This window comes from Oncorhynchus kisutch, linkage group LG15 (genome assembly GCF_002021735.2).
Source record: "Oncorhynchus kisutch isolate 150728-3 linkage group LG15, Okis_V2, whole genome shotgun sequence".
In the NCBI taxonomy this organism is placed as follows: Eukaryota; Metazoa; Chordata; class Actinopteri; order Salmoniformes; family Salmonidae; genus Oncorhynchus; species Oncorhynchus kisutch.
The window spans coordinates 34,534,239-34,556,098 of NC_034188.2; the positions used below are offsets into that span (position 1 = coordinate 34,534,239).

Below are 21,860 nucleotides of genomic sequence, written 5' to 3' on the forward strand. Positions count from 1 at the left end.
ATGCACAGCTATTTTCAGGTCTCTCCAGAGATGTTTGATCGGGTTCAAGTTCGGGCTCTGGCTGGCCAACTAAAGGACATTCAGAAACTTGTCTCAAAGCCACTCCTGCATTGTCTTAGGGTCGTTGTCCTGTTAGAAGGGGAACCTTCGCCCCAGTCTGAGGTCCTAAGCGCTCTAGAGCAGGTTTTCATCAAGGATCTCTCTGTACTTTACTCCGTTCATCTTTCCCTCGATCCTGACTAGTCTCCCAGCCCCTCCTGCCTAAAACATCCCCACAGCATTATGAGGCCACCACCATGCTTCACTGTAGGGATGGTGCCAGATTTTCTCCAGCTGTGATGCTTGGCATTCAGACCAAAGAGTTCAATCTGACATGTCCCTTTTACTGAGGAGTGGCTTCCGTCTAGCCACACTACCATAAAGGTCTGATTGGTGGAGTGCTTCAGAGATGGTTGTCCTTCTTTCAGGTTCTCCCATCTCCACAGAGGAACTCGGGTTCTTGGTCACCTCCCTGACCAAGGCCCCTCTCCCCCGATTGCGATGTTTGGCCTGGCGGCCAAAGAGTCTTGGTGGTTCAAAACTTCTTCCATTTAAGAATGATGGAGGCCACTGTGTTCTTGGGGACCTTCAATGCTGCATAATTTGGTACCATTCCCCAGATCTGGGCCTCGACACAATCCTGTCTCAATTTCGAAACTAATAGCAAGTCTGAATACTTATGTAAATAAGGTATTTCTGTTTTTTATTTATAATACATTTGCAAAAATATCTAAAAAGCTGTTTGGGGTATTGTGTGTAGATTTATGTGGACTAACATAGCAAAATGTGGGAAAAGTCAAAGGGTCTGAATACTTTCCGAATGCACCGTACTGAAGCACTTCTGTGGACCTTTCCTAACAATCTTAAGTATCTTTCTTACTCCTTTCAATCTCTCTCATAATGACATTTTATGTACAATATTGGTATATAGAACATAAATTAGTACATCCCCTATTCACAATCAACCTTCAGCAAACCCGAAGCAATTTTAAAGTAAAATAAAAAAATAAATCAGAGAACAATACAACAATGCAATAAACAGCTTTGAAACAATGTCTTATTATATATAAATGTATATACTTTCTTTGCTCCCAAGACTCGTTTGAGTGTAACCTGAAAAATAAAATGAACTGTTAAAAATACTCGTCCTCGCCTTTTTATCAGTCAATGAGGGTCGGAGGAGTGAAGTCTGTCGGAAAAAAAAAAACAATATGGGCACACGATTCCCCGACATCTTGTTCATGTGTAAACAGAGCACCAGTAGTGTCTTGGTTCCATGTCTCATCTGTACAAAAGTATAAATATATGCTTTTTTCTCTCAAATCTTTCACATATCTAGGATGTATAGCGGACAAAAAAGGGTTGTTTTTTGATCTAAACCCGCCAGTGGTGCAGTATCTGTGCTGGGGTTTGTTGTTTGCTGGCTTGTGTGGACTTCTGATCTGGTGTGTTTGCTTGGTGTTGGGATTGATCGTCTCTGCATAAATAGTACGTTGCACAGTTCTGGGCCACTGGGCCAAAACAACCGTTCTGTCCGACTACAGCAAATCCATTTTGGGTCTGTAATGCAGCAGGAGGGGGGATTTCTGGAATGCAAACAAAACAAATGACAAATAAAGACTAACTGACTGAAAACAATACAGCTGGAAAGATGTCCTTCTCAACACAGACAGAGATAGATAGGCTACTCCTTTGATTATATCCTTATCATAGCCCCTAGTATAAAACAATACAGCTGGAAAAATGTCCTTCTCAACACAGACAGAGATAGATAGGCTACTCCTTTGATTATATCCTTATCATAGCCCCTAGTATAAAACAATACAGCTGGAAAAATGTCCTTCTCAACACAGACAGAGATAGATAGGCTACTCCTTTGATTATATCCTTATCATAGCCCCTAGTATAAAACATTGGGGTTTAAAATGACAAGCTCTGATCGTAACATTCACTTCCAGTCATCTCTGGGTTTTGTGTCACCATAGCACATCGTGAGAGAAAAGGTCTCTAAATAGTTCTGGAGAGCAAGCTGTCCTCTCCACCGAGACGTGTGTGTGTGTGCACAGCTTATCAGCATGCAACTCTGTGGATGATCTACGCAGAAAACATAGATTCAACAGAACCGGAAAAGCAATATTTTAGTAGACTTATTCTACCCCATACTCTTTTATAAGTATTACCTTAAATCTCCATCTTGTCACGACAACAAATTTCAAAGTGTGGTCCTTTCCCAAGATTTCCTCATTGCATAAAATGTCCAGCTGTGAATGGGAGATATAAGAATGATGCATTTATTAACAATTCACTGGAAGGGAAATCCGCTGCACTGCATATAGAGAATGAATACCTTTAACCTTAGGAGTGTGTAATGCGTGTGCTGTAACCACCACACGGTCAGACACAGGCACTGCTTTGATTATATTTTATATATTGTCCTCCTGATGCAGACTTGAGGTCTCTCTGTGCTGTCAAAATATCTACATTTCTTTGAGAGGAAACAAAGACGGAAAAGTACATTTGCCGGTGGGCCCTTAGCACCTTGCGCATGGGGGTCTTTTGGAAAAGCACAAAAACCTTCATTGTAGCCAATAGAATCAAAGACTTCCTGGCCAATCCACTCCTCCTCCGTGGATTAAACATTGATATTCTGTGAGGCGGCTGCCCGCATCTGCATTCGGCCAATCAATACTCTCCCCAACACAGACACTGAGGGGCTGAGGGGGAGAGAGGAGGAGAGGAAGCCAGTGTGAAGCAGCACTGCCACAGCAGCACCTACTGGTAGCTGGCTCTTCCTTCTAACTGAGAGACATTGCTTTTGCCTTGATGTTATTTTATCTTGGTAACAGAGTAAAACCGTCTTGCCACAGCAAGAGTTACAGCAATAATAGACAGCATGTATTAGAGTATTTATTCCATTGTTGATAATGTCATTAATAACATAACACATTCCCTCTCCCCATGCGTACATGTGTTTGGGCGCTGAGGGACATGGCAACAAGTTTGAAAACAAATAAAACCTTATGAAACACATGGTGTGGGTGACGCAACGCATTCAGCTCATGTGGTCGAATACTCTTCTCTATGGCTTAGTGAGGTACAGTGATTTAATTTATACTGTTCTCCATGGCCTGGTGAGGTCTGCTGAAATATTAAGATGGATGCTCCAATTATCCTATAGATATAAATATAACCCATGGGAAATCGACGCGCTGTGCTTTGACACAGCAGGGACTGTTGACGTAGACCTCTATGTTTAGTGTTGAAAATAGATTTTGAATGAAAAACGGCTCTTGATATTCAATAGACAACAACAGAGCAGCTGACAGCTGTATTGCGTCACGGACGTTGGTGATGGAAACATACGCTTTGAAGACATCACACACGCACGCACGCACGCACGCACGCACGCACGCACGCACGCACGCACGCACGCACGCACACACACACACACACACACACACACACACACACACACACACACACACACACACACATCTTCAAGACAGACAGATACGAGATAAAAGGCTAATTGAACACCGGCTTAAAAGTTACATCACATCTCCCGCATACAGTTGTGACAGGCGACTCACAATGAAAAGACAGAAAGCAAATTATATTACAAGGGCATATTTTCCCCAGAACATAAGGTGAATGGCAAAAGCTTTGTGAAGAATAATGACAGCGGAGGAAGAGGATTGGATAGTGTATGTGATGAGGCAAACAAATGCACTGCCTTGAGAGAACCAAGAACGCCTTGTTAAAAGGGATCATCTTTCAGTTTAAAGTGCATGGGAAGGGCTTAAAGAGACGGCTAGTCAAAACTACATCTTGGGGCCTCCTTAAAAAGAGGTCCTTCGTCACTAGACAAGCTCAAATTCGCCTTACTGCAGGAAAATCCCCCCCCCCCCCTTGCCTTAAAGTGGGTTAGCCATACCTCATTGAACGATGTCAGGTTAAGCTTTTTGGCGATGAATTTCTTGAGGTGAAGGACCGTGGCTTGCGCCGAGCAGCGGATCCACTTGCGCTTCAGGCCACGGAGCTTGCTGCTGTTGCACTCCAAACAGATGCTGACCTGCAGGAGGGAAGACAAATGAACACGCATTTAAAAAATGGCTGAGGTGGCACTTGAATTTTCCTTCCAGGCTTCTCAGTATTCTGCAAATACTGTACATGAAAGTGATATCAACCACTACGTTGGAAATACCATTCCACATGAGACTTGCTGTCTCCCATGGTGACTGTATGCCATGGCATTCTCTCAAGAAGCCAGGAGATGGAGAGTGGCACACTTTTGAAGCATGGCAAGTGAAGACCGTACCGCAGGTGGCTTGGCAAGTCTGTGCCTGAAGGAGTCACGTTGCATTACCAGCATTAGGCCTCTCCCTCTGACTGGCGCAGAGACAGACAAAGTGCCCTGGTAAAGTGGCTTTATACTGCCATTTTCAGGTGATTTCTGGAGACCCAGGGATGCATTAATAGAAACAGATGGCATTAGCAACCCCTGTCTTTCTCCCTAAAACATCAACAGAGCCAGTAAAAACACGGGTCTCCAGAGTTATGCTCAAATGTGGAAAATCATCCGCGAATAAATAGTCAGCGGCAATGGAACCTATCGAAAGCAAAGACTGCTGTAAAGTGTAAAGACTGCTGTAAAGTGTAAAGACCGCTGTAAAGTGTAAAGACTGCTGTGAAGTGTAAAGACTGCTGTAAAGTGTAAAGACTGCTGTAAAGTGTAAAGACTGCTGTAAAGTGTAAATGGTTGGTTTTCAATGGAACAAACAATGAGGGGAACATTGTGATGCAAACAAAAGCTTTCCATTGAGAGAGTGAGGCACTGAGAGTTAATGGTAGTTCGGCAGCAGTCTTCAGGGCCGTTACATTAGTGGAACCATTAGGGAACTGCCGCGCTGGTATGACTCGGAGCAAATTCACAGATATGACTAATGCAATAGCGTAAGGCATTGAGTAAATGAAGGTTTTTGGAGCACCACCCCGTTTCACTCTTTTTGAGCTTTGTAGCGAATAGCAGGTATCGATTTTTTAAGAACAAAAAATGGCTTGATAGATTCAATGGCTTTTAGGGAGATTATTAAATATGTTACATTTATATTCCAGTGAAACAGTTACAGTCGAAGTTGGAAGTTTACATAAACCTCAGCCAAATACATTTAAACTCAGTTGTTCACAATTCCTGGCATTTAATCCTAGTAAAAAGTCCCTGTCTTAGGTCAGTTAGGATCATCACTTTATTTTAAGAATGTGAAATGTCAGAATAATAGTAGAGAGAATCATTTATTTCAGCTTTTATTTCTTTCATCACATTCCTAGTGGGTCAGAAGTTTACATACACTCAATTAGTATTTGGGGTAGCCTTCCACAAGCTTCCCACAATAAGTTGGGTGAATTTTGGCCCATTCCTCCTGACAGAGCTGGTGTAACTGAGTCAGCTTTTTTCAGTTCTGCCCACAAATGTTCTATGGGATTGAGGTCATGGCTTTGTGATGGCCACTCCAATACCTTGACTTTGTTGTCCTTAAGCCATTTTGCCACAACGTTTGAAGTATGCTTGGGGTCATTGTCCATTTGGAAGACCCATTTGCGACCAAGCTTTAACTTCCTGACTGATGTCTTAAGATGTTGCTTCAATATATCCACATAATTTTCCTCCCTCATGATGCCATTTATTTTGTGAAGTGCACAAGACCCTCCTGCAGCAAAGCACCTCCACAACATGATGCCGCCACCCCCATGCTTCACAGTTGGGATGGTGTTCTTCTATTTCTTGAAAAAGTATGATCTTTGTCCACGTGCAGTCTGGCTTTTTTATGGCGGTTTTGGAGCAGTGGCTTCTTCCTTGCTGAGAGGCCTTTCAGGTTATGTCGATATAGGACTCATTTTACTGTGGATATAGATACCTTTGTACCTGTCTCCTCCAGCATCTTCACAAGGCCCTTTGCTGTTGTTCTGGAATTGATTTGCACTTTTCGCATCAAAGTATGTTCATCTCTATGAGACAGAACGTGTCTCCTTCCTGAGTGGTATGACGGCTGCGTGGTCACATGGTGTTTATACTTGCATACTATTGTTTGTACAGATGAACATGGTAACTTCAGATGTTTGGAAATTGCTCCCAAGGATGAACCAGACTTTTCTGAGGTCTTGGCTGATTTCTTTTGATTTTCCCATGGTGTCAAGCAAAGAGGCACTGAGTTTGAAGGTAGGCCTTGAAATACATCCACAGGTACACCTCCAATTGACTCAAATTATGTCAATTAGCATGGCAGAAGCTTCTAAAGCCATTAAATCCTTTTCTGGAATTGTCCAAGTTGTTTAAAGGCACAGTCAACTTAGTGTATGTAAACTTCTGACCCACTGGTATTGTGATACAGTGAATTATAAGTGAAATAATGTGTCTGTAAACAATAATTGTTGGAAAAAGTAATTGTGGTATGCACAAAGTAGATGTCCTAACCGACTTGCAAAAACTATAGTTTGTTAACAAGAAATGTGTGGAGTTGTTGAAAAACAAGGTTTGATGATTCCAACCTAAGTGTATGTAAACTTCCGAATTCAACTGTGTGTCCATATTTAGCATCCCAAAATCACCATACAAGAACATGGAGTTATATATTCTGATGTCATGTCTTTCTAAAAATCATTTTATCACATTATCAAGCAGTGTCCGTGTATCTTTTTTAATTGGGAGCTCATTTCACTTGAAAATAACTAACACCGAATACACTCATTCCATTGTCTGTATATCCTGGATGTGAAAATTCAAACCTTTGTGCCTCTGCCAACGTGAGCAGACGTTCATTACTCTGCTAAATGTTGCTTTCATGGTTCTTCCTCTTTTCAATTTCAGTGTTGTGCTGCTTTCATTAGGCTGCCTTGGCTTCCCTCCCCACCCCAAGGTCAACCTTTAGAAGGTCACCCAGCAGACATGGCGGAAGAAGTCCAAAAACCATCCATGCATAGCCCTCTCCTGCTGTTATTACTATTACCAAATAGGGTTGAGTGGCTGTTCAAAATTCACACTTATAAGCAGTGTTGGGGGTAACGCGTTACAGTAATCTATTACTTTTATGAATAATATAACAAGTTACTTGTGTTCAAATATTGTAGCATTATTACAGTTACTTTTTCAAGTAACGTTACTTTCAGAATCAAGTCTCTACTGGCATGTTATACCCTCGGTTTCTTTACCTCAACTTACAGTTGAAGTCAGAAGTTTACATACACCTTAGCCAAATACATTTAAACTCAGTTTTTCACAATTCCTGACAGTTAATCCTTGTAAAAATTCCATGTATTAGGTCAGTTAGGATCACCACTTTATTTTAAGAATGACAAATGTAAGAATAATAGTAGAGGCAATTGCCTTTAAATTGTTTAACTTGGGTCAAACATTTTAGGTAGCCTTCCACAAGCTTCCCACAAAATGTTGGGTGAATTTTGTCCCATTCCTCCTGACAGAGCTGGTGTAACTGGGTCTGATTTGTAGGCTTCCTTGCTCACACATGCTTTTTCAGTTCTGCCCACAAAATTTCTATAGGATTGAGGTCAGAACTGTGATAGCCAGGCCTCCCAGGTGGCGCAGTGGTCTAAGGCACTGCATCGCAGTGCTAGCTGTGCCACCAGAGACTCTGGGTTCGAGCCAAAGCTCTGTTGCAGCTGGCCGTGACTGGGAAATCCATGGGGTGACACACAATTGGCCTAGCCTTGTTAGGGAGGGTTTGGCCGATAGGGATATCCTTGTCTCATCGCGCACTAGCGACTCCTGTGGTGGTCCGGGCACAGTATGCGCTGACCAGGTCGCTAGGTGCACAGTGTTTTCTCTGACACATTGGTGCTTCTGGGTTGGATGCGTGCTGTGTTGAGAGAGACCTTCGTCTCTCCTGAGCCTGTATGGGAGTTGTAGTGATGAGACAAGATAGTAACTACTAACCTACTGAAATAGGGGAAAACATTTTTTTTTAAAGAATACCTTGACATTGTTGTCCTTTTTGCCACAACTTTGGAAGTATGCTTGAGGTCATTGTCCATTTGGAAGACCCATTTGCGACCAAGCTTTAACTTCCTGACTGATGTCTTGAGATGTTGCTTAAATATATCCACATAATTTTGCCATTTATTTTGTGAAGTACACCAGGCCCTCCTGCAGCAAAGCACCCCCACAACATGATGCTGTCACCCCCATGCTTCACAGTTGGGATGGTGTTCTTCGGCTTGCAAGCCTCCTCCTTTTTCCTCCTAAGATAACGATGGTCATTATGGCCAAACAATTCTATTTTTGTTTCATCAGCCCAGAGGAAATTTCTCCAAAAAATATGATCTTTGTCCCCATGTGCAGTTCCAACCATAGTCTGGCTTTTTTCTCCCCAATTTCGTAGTATCCAATTATTAGTAGTTACTATCTTGTCTCATCGCTACAACTCCCGTACGGGCTCGGGAGAGACGAAGGTCGAAAGTCATGCGTCCTCCGAAACACAACCCAACCAAGCCGCACTGCTTCTTAACACAGCGCGCATCCAGCCCGGAAGCCAGCCACACCAATGTGTCGGAGGAAACACCGTGCACCTGGCGACCTTGGTTAGTGTGTACTGCGCCCGGCCCGCCACAGGAGTCGCTGGCACGCAATGAGACAAGGATATCCCTACCGGCCAAACCCTCCCTAACCCGGACGACGCTAGGCCAATTGTGCGTCGACCCACGGACCTCCCAGTCGCGGCCGGCTGCGGCAGAGCCTGGGCGTGAACCCAGAGTCTCTGGTGGCACAGCTAGCGCTGCGATTTAGTGCCCTAGATCACTGTGCCACCTGGGAGGCCAGTCGGGCTTTTTTTGGAGCAGTGGCTTCTTCCTTGCTGAGTGGCCTTTCAGGTTATGTCGATATAGGACTTGTTTTACTGTGGATATAGATAATTTTATATCTGTTTCCTCCAGTATCTTCACAAGGTACTTGGCTGTTGTTCTGGAATTGATTTGCATTTTTCACACCAAAGTACACCTCTCCTTCCTGAGTGGTATGACGGCTGCGTGGTCCCATGGTGTTTATACTTGCATACTATTGTTTGTACAGATGAACGTGGTACCTTCAGGCATTTGGAAATTGCTCCCAAGGATGAACCAGACTTATGCAGGTCTACAATTTCTTTTCTGAGGTCGAGGCTGATTTCTTTTGATTTTCCCATGATGTCAAGCAAAGAGGTAATGAGTTTGAAGGTAGGCCTTCACAGGTACACCTCCAATTGACTCAAATGAGTTCAATTATCCTTGCAGAAGCTTCTAAAGCCATTATATCCTTTTCTGGAATTTTCCAAGTTGTTTAAAGGCACAGTCAACTTAGTGTATGTAAACTTCTGACCCACTGAAAATAGGTCCAAAAACAATTTTTGTGTCACTTGTGTGATGCGCAAAGTAGATGTCCCAACCGACTTGCCAAAACTATGGTTTATTAACAAGAAATTTGTGAAGTGGTTGAAAGACAAGTTTTAATGATTCCAACCTAAGTGTATGTAAACATCCGACTTTAACTGTATGTGCTCACCCTCCATTCACATTTATCACTGTCAATCGTAAATGACAGGCTTATTCTTCAAGTTTTACCAGTGAAATGTCCATGCAACATCATTCATGCAACATCACTCGAGATCTAAATGCATATTCTCATGAAACTGATTGATATCAAATGGTTGGCATGTGTTTTGTTTCATCTTACCATCTCATAATAAAATGTGCAGTTTTTTTTATTTACAGTAACGTTATACTATTCGGTTAGACGATGTAGAACACTATCATTATGTGATCTTGCAGACATTCAGCTTTGATCTAACTTTATTAAACGAGCACCATTCTCCAATCATGTTCTGAAACACTGAATGGAGAAACGCTTGTAGCCTATATTGAAATGGAATTGTTCAGCAAAAATGGGTGAAAGAAGAGACATACAGTGGTGCAAATAGTATTTAGTCAGCCACCAATTGTGCAAGTTCTCCCACTTAAAAATATGAGAGAGGCCTGTAATTTTCATCATAGGTACACTTCAACTATGACAGACAAAATGAGAAGAAAAAAAATCCTGAAGATCACATTGTAGGATTTTTATGAATTTATTTGCAAATTATGGTGGAAAATAAGTATTTGATCAATAACAAAAGTTTATCTCTATACTTTGTTATATACCCTTTGTTGGCAATGACAGAGGTCAAAAGTTTTCTGTAAGTCTTCACAAGGTTTTCACACACTGTTGCTGGTATTTTGGCCCATTCCTGTTGCTGGGCAACACCGACTTTCAACTCCCTCCAAAGATTTTCTATGGGGTTGAGATCTGGAGACTGGCTAGGCCACTCCAGGACCTTGAAATGCTTCTTACGAAGCCACTCCTTCGTTGCCCGGGCGGTGTGTTTGGGATCATTGTCATGCTGAAAGACCCAGCCACGTTTCATCTTCAATGCCCTTGCTGATGGAAGGAGGTTTTCACTCAAAATCTCACGATACATGGCCCCATTCATTCTTTCCTTTACACGGATCAGTCGTCCTGGTCCCTTTGCAGAAAAACAGCCCCAAAGCATGATGTTTCCACCCCCATGCTTCACAGTAGGTATGGTGTTCTTTGGATGCAACTCAGCATTCTTTGTCCTCCAAACACGACGAGTTGAGTTTTTACCAAAAGGTTCTATTTTGGTTTCATCTGACCATATGACATTCTCCCAATCTTCTTCTGGATCATCCAAATGCTCTCTAGCAAACTTCAGACGGGCCTGGACATGTACTGGCTTAAGCAGGGGGACACGTCTGGCACTGCAGGATTTGAGTCCCTGGCGGCGTAGTGTGTTACTGATGGTAGGCTTTGTTACTTTGGTCCCAGCTCTCTGCAGGTCATTCACTAGGTCCCCCCGTGTGGTTCTGGGATTTTTGTTCACTGTTCTTGTGATCATTTTGACCCCACAGGGTGAGATCTTGCGTGGAGCCCCAGATCGAGGGAGATTATCAGTGGTCTTGTATGTCTTCCATTTCCTAATAATTGCTCCCACAGTTGATTTCTTCGAACCACGCTGCTTACCTATTGCAGATTCAGTCTTCCCAGCCTGGTGCAGGTCTACAATTTTGTTTCTGGTGTCCTTTGACAGCTCTTTGGTCTTGGCCATAGTGGAGTTTGGAGTGTGACTGTTTGAGGTTGTGGACAGGTGTATTTTATACTGATAACAAGTTCAAACAGGTGCCATTAATACAGGTAATGAGTGGAGGACAGAGGAGCCTCTTAAAGAAGAAGTTACAGGTCTGTGAGAGCCAGAAATCTTGCTTGTTTGTAGGTGACCAAATACTTATTTTCCACCATAATTTGCAAATAAATTCATAACAAATCCTACAATGCGATTTTCTGGATTTTTTTCTCTCATTTTGTCTGTCATAGTTGAAGTGTACCTATGATGAAAATGACAGGCATCTCTCATCTTTTTAAGTGGGAGAACTTGCACAATTGGTGGCTGGCTAAATACTTTTTTGCCCCACTGTATATGCACATTATAATAACCAAAATATCCATAAATAACGTTTCCAAGTGTTCTATAGCAATGTCCATAAAAACAATAGAAATGTCTGATAAATGTCATTCAAAACTCAAATGACGTGTGGGTTAAATGACGGCGAATGCAAACTGTCAGACCGATCCTGCACATAATAACGCATTGAAATATAAAGCATCAAATCAAAGGGATTACTTATTAAGGACAAACAATACCAAACAATGGCGAAAATCACAAAGTAAATCTAAAAGTTTGCTTATCTGTACTGAATGAACGGCGTAAAGAAATAACTAATATAACAAATAATATTTCATATATTACTATTCCGAGTAACGAATCTTAACATTGCCTATAAGACAATTGCGTTATCCGTCCTCACCATCTTTTGTTTCTGTTCTTTTTTCGATTATCAATTCGTCCCTTTCTGCATAACCTCCCTCCTCTGTGATCTCTCTTTCTCTCCCCATTGACCTGATCTCTCTGTTTCTCATTCCTCTCTTCACCTGAAATTGTTAGGTTCGGATTACTTGTTAGATATTACCGCATGGTCAGGAACTAGAAGCACAAGCATTTTGCTACACTCGCATTAACATCGGCTAACCATGTGTATGTGACAAATCAAATTTGATTTGACCTCCTTCTATCCATCCTTTTCACTCACGCGCTTCTTCATCTCCTCCACAATTCCATAGCAGCCATGTCATTTTAGCAGACTCTCTCACCCACGGAGTCTTAAAGGGCTTCTATCTCGACCCTCCAAATCTTTTTTTCTTTTATCTCTTTCTCACATCCTCCCCCCACTGTCTCCTTTTCACCCGCTCCCTTTCTCCCGTGCCTCACATGACGCTGGACAGCAGTTCTCCCCTCCGTGTATTCTGCTCACAAAGCTTAGCAGCTCTATTAGCTATTCGTTCAACACTCCACACCTCTGCCTGAATACCAAAAGAGCGGGACCTTTGACCTCTGGTACAATCTCCCGGCCAAGTAGAGAGGACGTGGCGCTTGGCTGCAAGTCGACACTGCGTGTTTTTTCAAAAACATGTTGATCTTTTCTTTACGGAGACAATAGCTACATGTTAAACAGCCAATCACCTGAAGCTATATAGTGGTGACGCGTGTACGGCGGCTCTTTTCTGGAAAATACTGTTTGTGAATACAATGGCGACGAGCAGAGACAATAAAAGCTCTCTGCATTATTGATATTGTCCACAGAGCTGAGAATGTACTGGAATACAAATGATCATCAAGACGAAATTCGTGTAAAAACCCTTCCGTATTTCAAATGAGCTGTATGTGCGGCATGCTGGGTTGTCTACTTGTGGATATACGACTCAAAACAACCATAGGCCTACCATGTAGTGAACTGGTCATTACAAAATAGTTCACCTAAATCAAATCAAATCTAATTTTATTGGTCACATACACATGGTTAGCAGATGTTATTGCGAGTGTAGCGAAATGCTTGTGCTTCTTGTCCCGACAGTGCATCAATATCTAACATGTAATCTAACAATTCCACAACAACTACCTAATACACACAAATCTATGTAAAGGAATGGTCTAAGAATATATACATATAAATATTTGGATGAGCAACGACAGGCAAAATGCAATAGATGGTATAAAATACATTCCCCTATAACCTAGGATAATGTTTTATGAGATTCCACTTGAGCAGATGTAATTTCATGGCACCGTGGACAGTGAAAATGAAAGATGAGCTCAGAGATGACTCCTTCCTGTCCTGCAGGAAATGAAGGCGGTGTGTGGTGGACGTCCACCTACCTGCTCATCGCTGCGGTGATAATCGTTCTCCTCCTCCTCCGGTTTGTCCTCTGCTGTTTCCTTATTTGCCGTGTCCTCCGTTTTCACCTCACCTGTTGTCAACCAATGAGAGGAGCGACAGATAGTGGTCAAGCCTAATAAGACTTTATTTTAGTCGCCATCTACCATATTCATCATTTCAATGTTTTAACACATTAACGAATATTACTTCATACAGCCATGGCTCTATATAAGATTACCAGACAATTATGAGTGAATGGCAAGAGTGGATCACTTGGGAGTGTGTTCAACCTTTAATCTAGTCGACTGGATATAATTGACTTTCATACCTGCTCTCTTTATTAACTAAACACAAGCAATGCTCATCTGATGGCAAGAAACGGGGCTTTTTACCTAATGAACCAAATGGCCTGTATCCATTCAACTGTAGAATTACATTTATTAGGAATTTACGTGGCCCAACGCGTCAAGCAGTTTACTTGATTTGTCCACCGTCTGAGCGCGGTCATCCAAATCGGGGGGCCTTTTAATGAAGGCAAACTGATCTTTTGCATTTGTGATTGCAAGGAGGCTAAAATCAGACCTCTTCTCTGGTTTAATTGGCCTTGGGGAACCATTTGAGCAAAGATGGAGGAATAGGAAAATTGAGATGGAGAGAGGTCATTATAAAGTAAGGGCCGATGGTCACTGGCAAGAGGAAGAGAGAAATAAGGCTTCTACACACAGCGAAATAGCTAAGCTGAGGAAAATAGGCGTGGAGCGGTGAGAGGGAGGCTAGCTCCTGTTAAATAAACCTGTTGGCTCCGGATGTTTGGTTCACTGTGATGGAAAAGACCTTGGCAGAGAGGGCCTTGAGAATCTCCCAATACCCTGAGTTTTCAATTCCGTCCCGGCGAAGCGAGGGGCCATTATCTGAGCTCAGTTGATTAGGTTAGCCCCTTGTTTGTGGACAAACATTTTCTCCCTCTCTATGATTGGCGATGGGACTGGGGCCTAACCATCTTCTATTGTTCTCCCATTTGCTCTCTGCGGTACATTCCAAAGGGGATTGACAGTGAGGCTTGAGAGCACTCTTGTACTAGCCCGAGCTAATCTCAAGAGTAAGCAGAGTGATTACTGTTCAAGTGAGGCCAAATTGGTTATGATACACCTTCAGCCAACCTGAAAATAACTCAATGACACTAAGTATAAGGTGGACTTTGTTTCCATTTTGGAACAATTCTAGGAAATAAGACACTGATATTATCAAGTCTTACAAACAAGAAACCAGTGGGCTAATCTGAGCACTATATGTCACAGAACATTTTCTTTTTCATTAGCTTCTACATAGCATACAGCATTGTTTACCATCGAAAAACCACTCACAGAGGACATTGTCATAAAGAGCTGGCATGTAAAATACTAATGTGATTTTTCACATAAGTGGGTCTTTATGGAGACTTTGGCATTAATGCACACTGACTATACAAAACAAAGAAGGATTTTTAAGCCTTGAGACAATTGAGACATGGATTGTGTATGTGTGCCATTCAGAGGGTGAAAGCGCAAGACAAAAGATTGAAGTGCCTTTGAACGGAGTATGGTAGTAGGTGCCAGGCGCACCGGTTTGTGTGTGTCAAGAACTGCTACAGTGCTGGGTTTTTCATGCTCAACAGTTTCTCATGTGTATCAAGAATGGCCCACCATCCAAAGGACATCCAGTCAACTTGACACAACTGTGGGAAGCATTGGAGTCAACATGGGCCAAAATCCCTGTGGAATGGTTTCGACAAGGTTGGGCGGTATCGTCATACCGTCCTTCTCTCACCACGGGATTTACAGTATTACCGGTTTAGTACATAAGAGGGCGCGAAAAAATGTAAAAAATCCCATTGGGCATCTATTATCAGAATGCTAACAAAATCAGCACAAGTAATAGCTGCTAGCTAAATACGCTAACGAGCTCAAACACAAATAAACAAATTGCAAAGACAGTCAATCCAGTTCATAATGTTATACATAAATAGGTAGGAGCTGCCGAATGTCATTTTTGGCGAGTTTGAAAATTCTCAAGCGAATGTGAACGAGAGGCATTATGCAAATGAACAAAGTTTTGAAGGATGCAGTACTGGCTCTCCAGCAGCATGTCTACACACTGTGTTTGAGTGGACTGTGAAGTCTGGAGTCGCTAGGGCAACGGGCCTGCCTGCTCTGCTCAGAGAAGAGAGGGGGGAGGAGCAGACCGAGAACAGAGGAGAAAAAAACACAAGGAAATCAAGAAAGCTTTGGGCAGCTCTACAAATACCTCATCCAGAGGGCTTTGACTTCTCAAACAAGACAGAAAGCTTACACAATACGATGCCCCGTCACCTTATTAATCCAGCCACTTACTTAGATAGCATGTTCAATTTAAGGGTCGTGTTAACACGAAATGCAGCATTTTTCACAAAGGAAAAAATATATAAGAACACAAGACATTTCTTGCCCCCGTTTTGTGAACACAGATCTAAATGGCTTCTTATTGTAATTTCTGCTCGGCATCAGACTCATTTTGTGCTTCAGTTGCACTTCTAAACTCAAATGAGAATTCATGAACAGCATTCTATCAGCAGACAGCGCTTCTTTTCTCCTGTACTTCTCTCGGTGTAGCCAGCCTATTTTTCTCCGGTAAAATGCAAGATTAACTTTAAGCAAAACATTAGGAAATGTAGTTGGCAACATTCTCTCTATAGGCCTAAACATTAGAAATATTTTTTGGGCTCATTTACTTGCGGCTGCCAGCCAAATAGCGTTGCACTTCTGTTGCCATCTGATAAAAATGAAGCTATTTTATTTTGAATGTGTTGCACTAATGTATTTTCTGTGAATGAAAAGAATAGTTACACGTCCCTGATCACTCTTGAAGCAAAAAAAAACAAACACTGTTGACGTTCGATATAAAACGTGACTCGTCAATCTCCTGTTGTGCTTTTACAAACAAACACGTGACTGGCTCAATTGTGCTGGGAACTAAGTAAGCTTCATAATGTAAAATAATGTGACAGGTGAAATAAGAAAGCAATCTGCTTTATTTACTAACGCACTGCACTAGTTGACTGCAGGTATTTACTTAAAACATTGCTACAAATATGAAAATGTACACATTTTAAAATGTCAACTATTTCAAATAAATAGTTTCAACAATATTGACAAACCATCCTGTGGCTATTTCCAAACACCTCAGTATACGGTATATACGGTGTCCTTTGACACCTTGTAGAGTGAATGACCCCAACAAATTCAGGCTGTTCTGAGGGCAAAAGGAGCTGCAACTCAATATTAGGAGGGTGTCCCTAATGTTCTGTACACTCAGTGTATATGAGAGAGAATGAAAGAGAATGAAATAGAATGTTAGAGGTATGAGAGAGAGAGAGAGAGGGACAGAGAGAGAGAGAGAGAGTGACAGAGAGAAAGAAGGGGGGGGGCGAGAGATAGAAGTGAGAGAGAGAACATGAAAGAAAGGAATAGACAGAAATAAAATGAGAGTGAAAGCCACTTTTTGTGCTCTTGAAGTGAAGGTGATATTATAGAAGCTGTCCATTAGCACACTCATGTCATTCCCCACTCCGGGGTTTGGCTCTCAGGATATCTAGGAGCCGGAGCTGTCACCTGTTGTTAGCCAACAAGCTCCGCACTATTTCTGTTTTGCTGGGCAGTGAGTGTTGACAAGGGTTCCATTTCTGCCAGAATTCTGTTTAAACGACCTCATAAGGATGTTAGCCACAGCTCAGCTCAACGGGGGGGCGAGAGCAGTTCCACTTCCATTTGAGTATTAATTACAAGAAATCAGAAAGGGTTTTGAGCGACCAATTAGGCCTGCTCTGCGACGACTCTCTGGGCATGCGTTTACACCTCGTTGTCGGGCTGGATCGCAACGCCGCCGTGCTTTACAGGTGCCGTCACTTTCACACTTTGATTCGCCTGGGCCGAATCCAGGAAAGAGGTGATACTAAGTAGGGAAAATAGAGGGGGGGAAGGTGTGTGTGCATAGGCTCTGGCGGGCGAGAGTGGACCGTACCATTGCGCTGAGGATCTAGATGTTGTTTCATGCTGCACAGCTCTCCTTTGATGTCCCCGGGCACTTCCATTCCCAGCTTCTGATAGAAGTCTCTTTGTTTTTTTATCTCCGCTGCAGGAGGGGAAAGGGGATTGAAAGAGAGAGAGAGAGACACAAGGGAGAATTAGGGCCTTACTTTGGCTGAAGGTAACTGTCACTAGGGCTTCTTTAAATTTGATGGCAGACTGTATGGAGTAGGATTTCTCTCATTACAGTCTGTCAGATAAATCAATAAAAGTCAAATCCTTCATAGATATTTCAGGGCTATGTGCTTTGGGATGTTTGTTATTCAGTCATTCAGCCCCAATCTCACTGAAAGAAAAAGATTCAAGGCGAACTGGGGTTGGTTTGGAAATGTATATGGGCAGATTCAAATATATATATTTCATTTTTTGGTGAGGGGACCAGGAAGGAGAGAAACCAAAGTGAGACACTTACCCTCTTGTAGTCCCGGCACCAACTTGTAGACAATGTCTTGCATTGTTCGGTCATGGCTAAAGGGGAGAGAGATTTTTTTTTAAAATTACAAATCTGACAATGCTACGTTTATTATCACTAATAGCTGATGACATGTGGTACCATGCTTATTCTGTGTCTTGTTTGGAAATTTTGCCTTTAATGATTTACATACAGTGGCAAGAAAAAGTAGGTGAACACTTTGGAATTACGTGGATTTCTGCTTAAATTAGTCAAAACTTTTGATCTGATCTTCATCTTAGTCACAACAATAGACAAACATAGTGTGCTTAAACTAATAACACACAAATTATTGTATTTTTCTTGTATATATCGAATACATAATTTAAACATTCACAGTGTAGGTTGGGGAAAGTATGTGAACCCCTAGGCTAATGCATAAAGCTGGAAAGGGTTACAAAAGTATCTCTAAAAGCCTTGATGTTCATCAGTCCACGGTAAGACAAATTGTCTATAAATGGAGAAAGTTCAGCACTATTGCTACTCTCCCTAGGAGTGGCTGTCCTGCAAAGATGACTGCAAGAGCACAGCGCAGAATACTCAATGAGTTTCAGAAGAATCCTAGAGTGTCAGCTAAAGACTTACAGAAATCTCTGGAACATGCTAACATCTACAATAGGTAAACCACTAAATAAGAATAGTGTTCATGGGAGGATACCCCGGAAGAAGCCACTGCTGTCCAAAAAAGACATTGCTGCACGTTTGAAGTTCGCAAAAGAGCACCTGGATGTTCCACAGCACTACTGGCAAAATATTCTGTGAACAGATTAAACTAAAGTTGAGTTGTTTGGAAGGAAAGAACACACAACACTGTGTGTGAAGAAAAAAAAGCACAGCACACCAACATAAAAACCTCATCCCAAATGTAAAGTATGGTGGGGGGAGCATCATGGTTTGGGGCTGATTTGCTGCCTCAGGGCCTGGACAGCTTGCTATCATTGAGGGAAAAATGAATTCCCAAGTTTATCAAGACATTTTGCAGGAGAATGCAAGGCTATCTGTCCGCCAATTGAAGCTCAACAGAGGTTCGGTGATGCAACAGGACACCGACCCAAAACACAGAAGTAAATCAACAACAGAATGGCTTCAACAGAAGAAAATAAGCCTTCTGGAGTGGCCCAGTCAGAGTCCTGACCTCAACCCCATTTGAAATGCTGTGGCATGACCTTGAGAGCGGTTCACACCAGACATCCTAAGAATATTGCTGAACTGAAACAGTTTTGTAAAGATGAATGGTCCAAAATTCCTCCTGACCGTTGTGCTGGTCTGGTCCGCAACTACAGAAAACGTTTGGTTGAATTTATTGCTACCAAAGGAGGGTCAACCTGTTATAATACCAGTTATATACCAGTATCCAAGGGTTCACATACTTTTCCCACCCTGCACTGTGAATGTTCACACGGTGTGTTCAATAAAGACATGAAAATGTATAATTGTTTGTGTGTTATTAGTTTAATAAGACTGTGTTTGTCTATTGTTGTAACTTAGATGAAGATCAGATCAAATTTTATGACCAATTTATGCAGAAATCCAGGTCATTCCAAAGGGTTCACATACTTTCTCTTGCCACAGCATATACAAAACATATACGCTTCCTTAATGTCAGCAAGCACATGCTTCTTGACATTCAAAATTCCCATGTTTACCATATAACAGCATGAATGACATCAAAACACCGCGCATTTGTCCACTACCCAGCTGTGACGCCCACTTTGTACTGCAACACCTGGGCCTGCAGTGTGACTAGCGAAACTCAGCGGTGTGTGAGCCGTCTAGAGTGAAGGTCATTCACTCTATCCTATCCTGCGCTCAAGACCATAATTAGCTGATTTTCACCACCCCCTGAGGCAGGTGAGAGCTGACCGCTTACCGCTGCGGTAGCCAAACTCTGCTTCGCCCCAAACACAGCGAGCGCTGACGCCTTATTGACAGGGCCCTTGGTGCACGGGAGTGCGGGGATAGATTGAGGCTCAATTAGCTTTCGCTTAAATACACCATCTGAAAGATGACCTAATGCTCGTTGATGATTTTGGCTACTCCTAGTTGACCTATTATGAATCGTTCCAGTTTTATTAATCTTGAAACACTAAAGATAAGTGCATACAAGCTTATAATAACCCTTAAATGATGTATGACTTGAAATATTGTTAGAATGCTTGTGTTTTCATCTTCTCGGCAGCAGGCCGTAGTAGTAGCAGCACTCGTTGTTTTTTAATTTTTATATCTCCGCCTCTCACACCTAGTTTGAACCTGTTAATTGTTTTATGTTTCGAATTTTAACATTTTTGATGTGTCTTACATCTGTTTAAATGTTTTCGTTTGGCACATTTATTCGCTTTTTATTTTCATTTGAGCAAACAACTACTCAGAGGGAAATGAAGAGAGCAGTGCATTTCAAAATGTGTTCGAAATTGGGTTTTTCCATCCAAATGGGGACATTTTTCTGGGCTGCAAAATGCTTATGACTAAATAGCTGGTAGACATTTAGGCTGGCGAACATCCCCATTGGCTGTACTATTAATCAGACACTACTGCACAAGCCCTCATAGGGCAGATGGACAACAGTCCCTTTACTTTGTGTGTGTGTGTTTGGTTTGACTATCCAGAAATCCTCACAAGGAGGGTATAAAAAGGAACATTCAAACAGGTGGGGACATTTCACCGGTCCCCACAAGAAAAAAGTTTAGGGTTCAGGAAAATAGGACTTTGAATGGAAATCAATTGTTGGGTCCCCACCAGCGTAGTAAAACAAACATGTGTGTGTGTGTGTGCGCACATGCGCATTTAAGCAAATATGCATGTATGTATTTATTTAATTAGAATATTCATGTTGTTTTGTTTTCGCCCATCTCCTTCGACGGTATTGTTTTTGGACAGTGCTGCTGCCACGTAGTGGTGGCTCTCTGTTCTGCACACTGATGAAACAACTGAGCGGCTAAGGGGAATATGGTTTGGTGTCCAGGCTGCCTACTGACCCGATGTACTGCAGTGGGTGGCTCTGGTGAATGACAATCCTGCACGTGGGACAGGTGTTGTTCTCCTCCAGGTACTTCACTAGACAGCTTCTGCAGACTGGAAGAGAAAGAGAGAGAGAGAGAGAGAGAGAGAGAGAGATGTCAATCACATGATAAGCAATACGGGTATCTTGTTCTATCTTTTGGTGTTGTTAAAAAAAGTGTTGCTTTTTTGAGAGACCAGCCTCGCTATGATGTGTCCGATAGCTATCCGGACATGATGTGAGTCTCTCTGTTTCATCTCTGAGGGGGGTGTGAGAGAAAGTCATTTCCAACCTGAGGATTGCGATTGAAGCTCTCCACTCGACATTGACATTTGGTCAACTGGGACTTTCCACGTATGGTACAATGGCGCCCTCTAGGGCATGACTGACATTACTTGCGCTGCTGCTGACATTTACTCAAGAATTCTCTTGTCTCCAGTACAACTAGGCCTACTTTGTGGGTGGGGGGTTGCTTGATCGTTATGACAATTTAACTTTAATGAGACAACAAAAATATCTATTGCATTATGAAGCCACATGCACGAAGCCCTCATGAAGGTACATGATCCGTGTTAATATGTGAATGATGTGTGTCGGAGTATGAGTACATGCTTGTGTCATCAGCAGGTACTCACAGGTATGCAAGCACTCCGTGACAGTAGTGGCGTCTATCAGGTACCCCTCACACAGGCGACAAGTTATGTGGGCGTTGATGTCCCACAGCTTGATCTTCCTGGTTAGCATCTCGGGGTTCTGTGGAGAAGGAGGACAAAACAATTTGAGTCGTTCTGTTCTGTGTATTTTGCACGTTCTAAGGGTAACCTCTCAATTCACTTTTGACAAAAGAATGCAGGATAAAGACACATGTCAACTGTACAACTCATTGGTTTCAAGGTTATGCAGAGTACCTTTTTTGAGAGAGTGACAGACAGACAGAGAGACAGACAGACAGGCAGAGAGA

The 21,860-nt window shown here is 42.4% G+C and overlaps 1 protein-coding gene across 1 annotated transcript in view; it reads right to left on the reverse strand.

Moving 5' to 3' along the window:
* Nucleotides 1-772: 772 nt before the first annotated feature.
* The window catches only part of LOC109906020 (polycomb group RING finger protein 3), a 32,669-nt gene continuing 11,581 nt past the window's right edge, over nucleotides 773-21,860 (reverse strand). Inside the window, exons 3-10 of the mRNA XM_020503660.2 lie at nucleotides 21,535-21,652; nucleotides 20,877-20,973; nucleotides 17,863-17,918; nucleotides 17,386-17,496; nucleotides 13,350-13,441; nucleotides 3,974-4,111; nucleotides 2,220-2,300; nucleotides 773-1,625 (exon numbers count right to left, since the gene is read on the reverse strand). Coding sequence (XP_020359249.1) covers nucleotides 1,578-1,625; nucleotides 2,220-2,300; nucleotides 3,974-4,111; nucleotides 13,350-13,441; nucleotides 17,386-17,496; nucleotides 17,863-17,918; nucleotides 20,877-20,973; nucleotides 21,535-21,652 — 741 coding nt within the window. The 3' untranslated portion in view covers nucleotides 773-1,577. The remainder of the gene's footprint in view (nucleotides 1,626-2,219; nucleotides 2,301-3,973; nucleotides 4,112-13,349; nucleotides 13,442-17,385; nucleotides 17,497-17,862; nucleotides 17,919-20,876; nucleotides 20,974-21,534; nucleotides 21,653-21,860) is intronic.